The 11,302-nt window shown below is 32.8% G+C and overlaps 1 protein-coding gene across 1 annotated transcript; it reads right to left on the reverse strand.

Moving 5' to 3' along the window:
• Nucleotides 1–1,561: 1,561 nt before the first annotated feature.
• On the reverse strand, nt 1,562–3,387 carry LOC111010542 (uncharacterized). Its single transcript, XM_022284003.1, has 2 exons — nt 3,076–3,387; nt 1,562–1,891 (listed from the first exon to the last, which is right to left on the reverse strand). Exons 1-2 carry the CDS (start codon nt 3,385–3,387, stop codon nt 1,562–1,564), a joined length of 642 nt encoding a protein of 213 aa, XP_022139695.1.
• Nucleotides 3,388–11,302: the final 7,915 nt, after the last annotated feature.

Consider the following 11,302-nt stretch of genomic DNA (forward strand, 5'->3'; position numbering starts at 1 on the left):
AATGAGATTTACTTGCCAAATTTAAACACAAAATCTAAACAACTTTGAAACAACTTCTAACTAAGTTCACATAATCTAAACTTCTAACTAATTCAACACTCCCCCTCAAGCTCGACTAGACAGATTGAACAGTTTCAGCTCGACCAACAATCTTTCAAACACGAACCTTAAGAGTCCTTTTGTTAGGATATCTATAGCTTGATCTGATGATGAAACATACATCAGATTTATAATTTTCTCTTCAATCTTCTCCTTGATAAAATTTCTGTCAACCTCAATATGCTTAGTACGATCATGATGCACTGGATTGTGTGCACTAGCAATTGCAGCCTTGTAGTTATAATAGAATTCCATTGAACTAGCAAACCTGATCTTGAGTTCTTGGAGAAGGAGTTTCAGCCACATGATCTCACAAATACCATGAGATAATGCACTGAATTCAGCCTCAGCACTATTTCTTGCAACAACAGATTGTTTCTTACTCCTCAATGAAACAAGATTACCCCATACTAAGGTACAATATCCTATCATAGATCTCCTATCTTGAACAGAACCTGCCCAATCAGCATCTGTAAGCACCTTAATCTTTCTGTCATCATCCTTTCCGAAAAATAATCCAAGTCATTGAGTTCTTTTAAGATATCTAAGAATATGATATACGGCGTCCATGTGTTCTTCAGTAAGAGCATGCATGTATTGACTTACAACACTCACAGCAAATGCAATATCCTGCCTAATGTGGAATAAATAGATTAATCTTCCAACAAGGCGTTGATATCTCCCTTTATCAACCGGTACCCCGTCTAGGTTTTCTCCCAACTTATGATTGGGACCTATTGGAGTATCAGATGGTTTACATCCAAGCATTCCAATTTTCTTCAAGAGGTCTAGTACATATTTTCTTTGACATACAAATATACCAGTTCTGCTCCTTGAGACTTCCATCCCTAGAAAATACCGAAGTGCCCCCAGGTCCTTTATTTCGAACTCCTTTCCAAGTGCTTGTTTTAGTCTCTTTATGTCTTCATGATGGTCACATGTGACGACAATATCATTGATATAAACAATGAGGATGGTGATCTTACCTTGAGAGTGTCTTTAGAACATTGTATGGTCAGTTTGAGCTTGGGTCTACCCTTGTTTACAAACAGCCTATGAAAAATGCTCGAACCATGCACGTGGGGATTGTATTAAACCATAGAGAGATTTCTTCAGCTTACGCACCTTCTCATCATACTTATCAATGTCAAATCCAAGAGGAAGGTCCATGTACACCTCTTCTTTCAAATCTCCATTGAGGAATGCATTCTTGACATCCAGTTGTTGTAGTTTCCAATCCAGATTTGCAGCGAGGGACAAGAGGATGCATATTATGTTTAATTTTGCAACGGGTGCAAATGTCTCCTGATACTCTACCCCAAAAGTCTGAGAGTATCCTTTGGCCACCAATCTTGCTGTATACCTTTCAATGGACCCATCAGCCTTATATTTGATAATAAAGATCCATCGACATCCTACCATTGGTTTATCTTGAGGATGATCAACTACTGTCCATGTATCATTAAGCTTCAAAGCCTTTCATTTCATCATCTACCATATTTTTCCACTGTGGATTGCTCACAGCCTCTTGAATGGATTTTGGTACCTCATTGGCTTCCAGACTGGGAGCTAAGGTTTGAACTGCTAAAGATAAATGACTATAACCAACACATCGAGCAATTGGATGTTGAGTACACGATTTCACACCCTTCCTAAGTGCAATAGGGAGATCAAGAATATTAATATTATCTTGAGGCACAAGGGTAAATTGTTTAATACCTAAGGACGAAATGGATTTATGACTTTGCTGTTGAGGCTGTGGTGGCTCCACTCCTCTTTGAACCATTTGTCGCTGAGAATAAACAAGAGTCTCAAGTTACTTGTCACTTCGATTTGGGTTGGCTCAATCATCTTTATTATTAGAGGAAATAATAGGAACTGACTCTTCTATCTGAGTAATTGGGACGATTGATATAGGTATTTTTGGGTGAGGTGACTCGGTATTTAGACCATCAAGCTCAAGTATTTTTTACTGAGGGGACTCAATCCTGGTATTTAGATCGTCTATCTCCCAAAAATTTCCATCAAGATTACTTACAATAGGCTCAGTCTCCCCCTGAGGGAAAGTTAGGGAGAAAAAAGATTGAGACTCAAAAAATGTGACATCCATGGTAGTGTAAAATTTATTGGTGATTGGACAATAGCATTTATAGCCTTTCTGAGTAGGAGAGTAACCAAGGAAGGCACAATTTCTGGCTTTTGGCTCCAATTTTTAACGTTCATAAACATAAACATGAGTGAATGCAGTACATCCAAATGTTTTGAGAAGGATTGTGAGGACAGATCAGATTTGAGGATAGATAGTGAGTAAGATTTCTAGTGGAGGAGTGTTAAATTTCAGAACACGAGAGGGCATCCGATTAATGACATAACAAGCAGTAAGGACAACATCACCCCAAAAATGGTTAGGAATAGAATTGGTGAACATGAGAGCACAGACAGTTTCTGCCTATTTTTCCTTTCAGCTATACCATTTTGTTGGGGGTAATGACTCAGGAACTTTGGTGAATGATTCCATTTTGAGACATGAAAATACCCAATGTTTGATTAAAATATTCTGTCCCCTTATCTGTGTGAAGAATTTTGATTCTCGTATTAAATTGATTATGAATGAGAGAATGAAACTGTAGAAAGATTGATGTAGTTTTTTTATTTTTCTTTAAGTAAATAGACCCAACAAATCCTAGTGTGGTCATCAGTGAAGGTACGGAACCAACATTTACCGAACATAGTTGTGATGCGAGATGACCCTCATAAATCACTATGAATCATTGTAAATGGACTGGATGATATATACTTAATAGAAGGATAAGATGTATGAGAGTGTTTTGCAAGTTGACACACTTCGTAAGTAAAAATGTCATCTTTATGAAAAAATGAAGGATACAAATGATTAAGATACTGAAAGCTCGGGTCCCCTAAACGGTAATATAAAAGTAGAATTTGTTGTTCTCTAGAATTTGACTCACCACCAACCTGGAGAACTTGTTTATTTCTTAGACTTGGTTCTCTGAAGTAGTAGAGCCCTTCAAAGCAATCAGCACTGCCAATCGTCGTTCCCATTATCAAGTCCTGAAACAAGCACTTAGAGTAAGTGAACATGGCCTGACACTTTAAATCATGAGTCAACTTCTGAACAAAAATTAGATTGAAACATAATTTCGGCACATTGAGCATTAACTGCAATATAATACTTAGGCTAAGAATAACATAACCAAAGCCGTTAATAATGGCTGATGACCCATCTGCAAGCTTGACATGTGTCTGAATCGAGTTGGGTGAGTACATGGTAAACATATCATGAGAAATGGTATCAGTGGCACCCGAATCTAAGATCCACTGATCGAAATGCTTTTGACTTGTTAAAGTTGCACTTAAAATACCTCGTTGTGCCACGAAACTTGACAAAGGAGTAGACTCAACTGACAGTGTTAAGAGGCGATAGAGCTGTTCAAGTTGTGCCTACGAAAATGGAGGAAGAGAGGTTTATTAAATATCAAATATATGAATTAAATTTACTCAACCCATCAGCTTAAGCTTTTGGGTTGAATGGTCGTTTATTAATCTTTAAAATACTCACACTACAAATACTCCACCTTCTTGAACCAGCTCCTCCGGCTATCAAGTGGGCCCTAGTGCGTCAAACTCCCAAGATTTGACCACCTCTCTCCCTCCATTTTCGAAGGCACAACTTGAACAACTCTATCGCCTCTTAACACCGCCAGTTGAGTCTACTCCTTCGTTCAAACACAGGAACTCTTGCTCTGATACCATCTTAAGGATGAATAAACGACCATTCAACCCAAAAGCTTAAGCTGATGGGTTGGGTAAATTTAATTCATATATTGGATATCTAATACTCCTCTTCACTTGTGGGCTTGGAAAATTACATCAAGACCCAACAAGTGGAAATCATAATAAAATGGGGAAAAACCCCAACGCAGGGGTTCGAACACATGACCTTCCGCTCTGATACCATAAAAACTAGGGATTAGTACAAGGACGATCTATTTAGAAATAATAATTACGTAAAAAGATGGAAAAGTGTAGAATTTTCACTTTTGTCATGAAACAGTCCCTAATTAAATGGTACTCATAACACAAATTACTAATATATCCATAGGATCCATCTCAATATTAAATGATCATTAAAATATAGAATTGGTAAATTGGGAGGTCAAATCCCTTAAAATGTGCTAATGATACTTTCGAAAATTAAAAAATCTCAAAACCCCAAAAAATCATCCATTTCCAAAACCCACCCTTTTTTTCTTCCTCATTTTTCTTTTCTTCCTCCGACCGTCGGTTTTGCTTCCTCCGACCCTCCGTTCCTTTTCTCCGACCGTTCGTCGTTGTATGCCTTCCTCTCTGGTTGGCTCCACTTTTCTTCATCTCCGGCCGCCTTCGAAAAGAGATTTCCATCGGTTCTTATTCTCTGGTCATTTCTGAAAGCCTTCGTCTCCAGCCAACGTCTGCCTGCCTACATCTCCGGCCGCCTTCATTTTTCTTAGTCGCTATAGCAGTTCATCTCCAATTGAAAGGTTTGCATTCCAACGGATGTTTTCAATTTCTGATTTCGTGTGAAATATTGTATATGTGAGGATATATAGTATAGTGATTTGATTAGGATATATCTTATAACTCAACTTGTATATATGCGAATATGAGGATATATACTATAGTGATTTTTAATGTATATATGCGGATATATAAGTGGATATATCTTATAACTCAACTTGTATATATGTGGATATGTAGATATATACTATAGTGATTTTGAATGTATATATGCGGATATATAAATGGATATATATTGTGATTTTGAATATGCGGATATATGTTTATTGAGACTTCAAAAGATGTTTATGTGATTTTTGAATTGTCCTTGAAGATTGAGGATTAAGGGAAAATAAGGAGTAAATTAAGGTTTTGAAAGAGTGAATTAAGGGATTTGTGTTAAAAATTAGTATGGGACCCACAATAATTAAAGGATTATGATAATAATTTATGGAATTAAATCTTTTATATTTAAAAAAAAAACAAATAACTATAATAAATGTAAATGCAATAAATAAGGGTAAAATCGGAATTAAAATAAAATCCTACATGCAGAAATCTAAAAGTGTAAAATTAGAAAATTTTAGACATAAATAAGTTGAGATTTATTTGCTAAATTTAAACAGTATGATATTGTCCGCTTTGAGCATAAGCGTCATGACTTTGTTTTTAGTTTCACCCAAAAGGTCTTATATAAATCGAGATAATTGTCCTCCGTTGTATACCATAGATCACGTTCTTCCCTAACCAATGTGGGACTTTGTTTGCACGCTTTACAAACCCAACACTCAGCATACAATTTCAACATTATTTATAAGACCATAGGTTGTTTCAAATATATTTTACAAATGATGACATATATTTGTTTTCAAACTAACTACACGTTCAAACAAAATCCTATGTTTGATTACAAAGTTAAGGTTAATTTTACCTTGCCTAATCTCTTTCTTATTATACCCTTACCGTGGTATCACTTCAAAAAAACCCAACAAAATTTATCATAAAAATAATATTTTTACCATTTCTCAAAGCCCATCCAAATCTAGTGGTGCGGCTAAAAAAGTCTTATGACAAAAGGTTTTTGAAATTGCAAGTAAATTTCAAAGGAAAAAAAAGTTTTTAGAATCAGATTTTTGTTGGTCAAAGCTAAAGTCTCATGAGAAATTTTACTCATCAAATTAACATGTATTAAAAATTATTTAAATGTTACAATTCATACGAATTTTTTTTTTTTTTTTTTTGTCAAGAAAAACTCCGGCATGAGGAGAGGATCGTCAGAAAATGGAAAAAATAAAAAATAAAAAAGAAGAAGAAATAAAAGAAAAGGCTGTTTATTTTTGTTATATAAATTTGGTCTTCTCTCACTTCCACAATTGAATTAATTTGTAGATTAGGTTTCGGAGTTTCTCACATTTTTGTAAACTCCATGAAATACAGGACATTTAGTCCATGTCGCTGTTCCTGCATCCAGGGGAGAATCTGTTCGATGGAATAATTTCTTAGATGTATTGCCACATCCCCAAGGATTAGGACCACTTTTTACAGGTCAGTGGAATCTTTATGCTCAAAACCCCGATTGAAATAATCATTTATTTAGTACTTCCGAAGGAGCAGGAACTGCCATTCTAACCCTTCTCGGGGGATTCCATCCGCAAACGCAAAGTTTATGGCTGACTGATATTGCTCATCATCATTTAGCTATTGCATTTATTTTTCTTGTTGCTGGTCATATGTATAGAACTAACTTCGAGATTGGACACAGTATAAAAGATCTTTTAGAAGCACATATTCCGCCGTAATTAATGCTACAAGTTTCTCGTGCTTGTTTAATTAAAATTATATTTTGAAATTAAAGAAAATAGAGCATAAAATCATTTGCTTGAAAAAAACTCTAGATGACTGATTTGCCATTTGAGAATTTGTTTTCTAAGAAACAAAATATTATGTTTTATACTACATATTATTTAATTTTGAAAAAAAAAATAAAACAAAAAAGTTGTTTTGAAGACAGTTAATTTTCAAACAAGCTAGTATATTTTCTATTTTCCCCACTCTCCAAAACAATGTTTTTAAAGGTTTACTTTAAGAACAAATAATAGTGTGTTTTGGCTTAGAATTGTTGCATCCTTTCTAGTCAAAATGTATTTAGTCACTTTGATTATGTACTAACTTTAAATATAATTTTGTGATAAAATTTTCCAACATTATATTTAAAGTCTTTTCTCCTAACATGATAATTCAAAATAAGGAGACGAAGATTCCAATCTACTATCTAATTTGGACCTATTTTTAAAAAATTAGAATTTAAAACCTAAAGTTTAGATTAGGGATTAAATAAATACAAATATAATAACTCATATATTAAAAATATAATTTACCCTATTTCCCCTTCCATATTTCAAAAAAAAAAAAATCTTGCAAAGATTTATAACAGATTATTCATGTTAATTGATTTTAAGATGGAATTCCATAAATATTAATATGGTAGACCTGCACCATAATTAATTAATTATGTGATATCCTTCGTTTCAAATCCCACGTGAGCCTATAAATATACATATATATTTATTTTTCCAGGTCATCAAATCTGAAAGGGAGCCCACAAAAAGAATCTTCAAAGTTCAAACTCAATAAATAAAATTGAGGTTAGAAAATGGAAATTTGGGCTCTTCGAACTCATTATTTTCATACCTTAAAAAGTTTCTCTCTCATTGCCTTAATTTTCCAATTCTCATGATTGGCTCTTGGTTGTAATTTTCTTTCTTCCATTTCGTCTCTCTAAAAACAGTAACTTTGATACTTTTAATATTGAGAATATAATAAAATTCTCGTTTATTTAAGTTCACTGTTGTTCTTAAATTTAGTCTATAAAATTTTTTTAAAGTATTATTTTAGTTCACATAATTTGAATAAATTTCAAATTGAGCTCTAGAACGAAAAAGATCTTACTTTATTAAATACATGTAAAACTGAGTTGATATAGGATATTGTTGTGGAGTGAAACATGAGTAACTTGAAGTAAAAACTAATGAGGTGACTAAAATTTGAAGAGAAAGAAAAGGGAAAATCGCATGTGTAATGATAATTTACAGAACTACTAGAGTTAGAACTAAATAATGATATAAGAAAATTTCATCTGGTTGGTCAAAAACGTTAGGCAAAAATGAAAATTTCAATGTTTTAAATGATACGATAAGATCTTTAGAAGATTCTTTCCTTTTTTTTATTTCTTTCTGCTTTGAATATTGAACCATCTCAAAACTTTACTCCGCATTCTCCAAATTTCGTATGAGTGATGTAAGTAATGTCCATACACTCATATGTCCAATCATGAACCATTTAATTACATGTGGAGTAATCCACAATAAAACATCTCAAAAGATACATATTTGCAAATTAAGGAGGAACTTAAAGTAATTACATTGTTTTTGTTCAATTATGGAAGGATTTCAACATTGGTTTATAATTGATGAGAAAATTTTCACTTTATTGAAACCAACTTTTGCTATATTGAGAAGAGTCTGTTTTTAGGCAAATTCAAACTCAGTTATTTTCTTCAAAAGAAGGATAGATTTGATCATCATTTTCCTCTTGAAAATGTCCCCTTTTTCAACTAAAAGGATCTAATCAAACCTCAAAGAGGGAGAGGTTTGAACATCATTACTCTTGACCTTTTTGTGTGACATTAAAACAAAAGTTTGATGAAAGTGAAGTTGGATTTTATGGACTTCAATTATATGCATGCATTTTAGGAAATTTCCAACTTAGAAAGTTGGAACTCCTCTTGTTTTCCAACATGCATCACCTCATCAAGATAAAGAAAAGAAAAAATGAGTTCTAATAAATGACTTCCAAAGAAGCTCTCAAAAGCACAAGAATAACACCCCATATAACAATATTATGTTGGAAAATTTGAGGCTAATTAAGTTCTCCTTGAATGAAAAAAATAATAGTAATAAAAATAAAATAAATCATAAGAAATGGTATAAATTACACTATGAATTTATATGAGTGGTTCTGTCTTAATGAAGATATGTCACTCTGCAAATTTAAATTTATTATAAGAATGAAGATTAAAATGAGAAGAGCATAAAGAGAACTCGTACGAGATGTCCCTACACCTTAATTAAAAGAAATATTTTCCTCTCTATTTTCTCTTTTAACTCTAGTTTTCCAAACCCTTACAATATTGGTCACAACTCTCCTATTCTCTAATTTTCCAAGATTGTAAGATGCTTCTATCTCGAGACTAAAATTTATATTCGAGTTGTAGTACCCAACTCGTTTGCATCATATAACATATTTCAACTAGTTAAGACATCAGTAACTTACGTACAAATAATAGAATTCATCTATCAAACCCGAACTTTGTCAATACACACGTCTAAGTTTTATCAGATCCTCATAAGATACTTTTATTGGGTTGGAATGGAGACTTTAGATTTGTGTTCGTCATTATTAATTGATTAATTAAAAGATATGAAATGGCTATCGACAGCCACGATCTTCTATATGAAGGGCCATTGAAGCTGGACAGGCTATGGAAGATAATGAAAGAATATATATATTTGAAGAGTGAAGTACATCCGAATGCTTCTTAGATATATTATTAAAAATAAAAAATAAAAAGTTGAATATATAATTGTGTTTATCATCTTCTAATTTATATCTTTTAAATTGTACGTTGATCTTTTCATATATATAAAAATCACAAAATATTAAAGTTTATTGAAAAAATGATAATGGGACATGTTTGATTATTTTAATTAGTAGCATGTTAGAAAAAAAGATTAGTCTACCTATATAAAATAATAAATCTTCCCACATAGTAACTTATTCGACTCCTAATGACTTGCATGCTCTCTTAGAAAATGACTTATTTTAAAAATGCAATTATATATATACATATATATACACACACGAGATAATGACAATTCTGTTGGAATATGAAGTCAAATCAACGTCGAAATGAGTCAAGACGAGACAAAAAATAAAGAAAAGGTTGAAGTGGGCTGCAGCATACCAAACTGGCCGAGGAGGCAGCGCCATAGTGCTACATAGCGCCACGACGTTGTCGCAAATTATAAAAAGTCTGTTTTTTCGACTTTTAGGTTTGTAAGTGGCAAAACAAAAGTGGGCAGCGCCGTTTTTTAGCAAAGACCGAGGAGTACTACAAAGATAAGTATTTCGGGTTGTGGTGTATCATTAGGAACCCATTATTCTCGTGTTACTTTGAGGTGTTCTCATTCTTGTATTCTTAAATAGTTATTGATCTGGTGCTTAAAAGCTAAGTGACCATTGTTGTGGCATCTAGAAAATTTTTGTAAGGCGTTCTGTGAGGTCCATTATACCATCCCAAATATAGCAGAACCCGCGATTAGCAAAAGACTGGACATAACCCTTGCTTAGGTAAACCAGTATAAATCTCTTGTGTCGTTTATGTACATTCTATTATTTCTTTATTGCGTAGTTTAGTGTGACTTACTGAAAAATTATGGAGAGGGAAAAAGGTTCGTAGTAGTTAGTTATTTTGTTGTGCACATAAACAATTTTTTTCCCAACAAATAGTATTAGAGAGTAGGTTCAAAATTTTTCCCCAACAATCCCCTTGGTGCATGTTCTCAGACACATTCAACCTCTTTTCTATATCACCAGCATCACAAAAATATTGAATGAAATACGGAAAAAAAAATCTAATGGCCCTAGGAAAGTACATGGGGTCTCGATAAATTTCAGGGAGAATGGAAAATAGACTGAATAACATAATACAATTTCATTGAATTGAATTCCTCAATCTCGATACGAACCTACCTATTTATATAAGAAAATTCAAAATCATAATAAGATAGAAAATCTAAATTAAATAATATAATTCCTAATCATAAATCTAATTCAAATAATATCTAATAATATCATGTACCCAATAAAACCCAAATTATATTTGGATACCCAATACCAACATAATTTTAATCATATCAAAGCATAGGCTCTGATAGCATTTTAATATTTATGGTCTCATCTCAAAACTAATTAACTATGAGTGAAGTAGCTCATATCTATTATAAACTCTTCTTAAGTTCCTTATTTATCTTTTCAATATGGGATCTTTAACACTCGCAACTACTAGCATTTTAGTCGATTATTGATTGTTGAGCTGGACCTTTTGCGGTTCTTCAAGTTGCTACTAGGGTCTAGTGTCGTGGCTTCGTGCGACCTGTTGTGTGTGCCTATGTTGGATTTTGAGATGACACATTCTATAAAGGTACTCGTTTATTTTATTACAATCTGAACATAGATTAATCGATAAAATACTTGTTAGCTGGTTTGATCTAAGCATCCACGTTGAACCAAAAATAATAATAGTAATAAATAAATCTACTCCCACTCCGTATCATGTTCCATGGTGTTAGAGAATCGGGCAGGTTTAAGAATTTTTTGATCAAAAGATTGAATTCTTTAACGTGAAAAGAAAACTTCCTATACGTTTCTTATAATAAAATCTTAATTTTATAAGTAAAATTAATAAATATAATAAAATGCAGATTTTAAAGTTAAATAAAGTATGTGGTAATATTTTTTTAATCATTAATTTCATAATATATGTTGTAAGATTTTTTTAGTGATTTTAGCAAATATACTCCAAAAA

Source organism: Momordica charantia (assembly GCF_013281855.1).
Source record: "Momordica charantia cultivar OHB3-1 chromosome 4 unlocalized genomic scaffold, Mcharantia_2.0 BLBB01000004.1, whole genome shotgun sequence".
NCBI lineage: Eukaryota > Viridiplantae > Streptophyta > Magnoliopsida > Cucurbitales > Cucurbitaceae > Momordica > Momordica charantia.

Coding starts and splice junctions, on each gene's coding strand:
- LOC111010542 (XM_022284003.1), bottom strand. CDS start 3,387: ATGTACTCACCCAACTCGATTCAGACACATGTCAAGCTTGCAGATGGG. Junction 1,892..3,075: donor GAAATAAACAAGTTCTCCAG/GTTGGTGGTGAG, acceptor GTTTATTCTCAG/CGACAAATGGTTCAAAGAGG.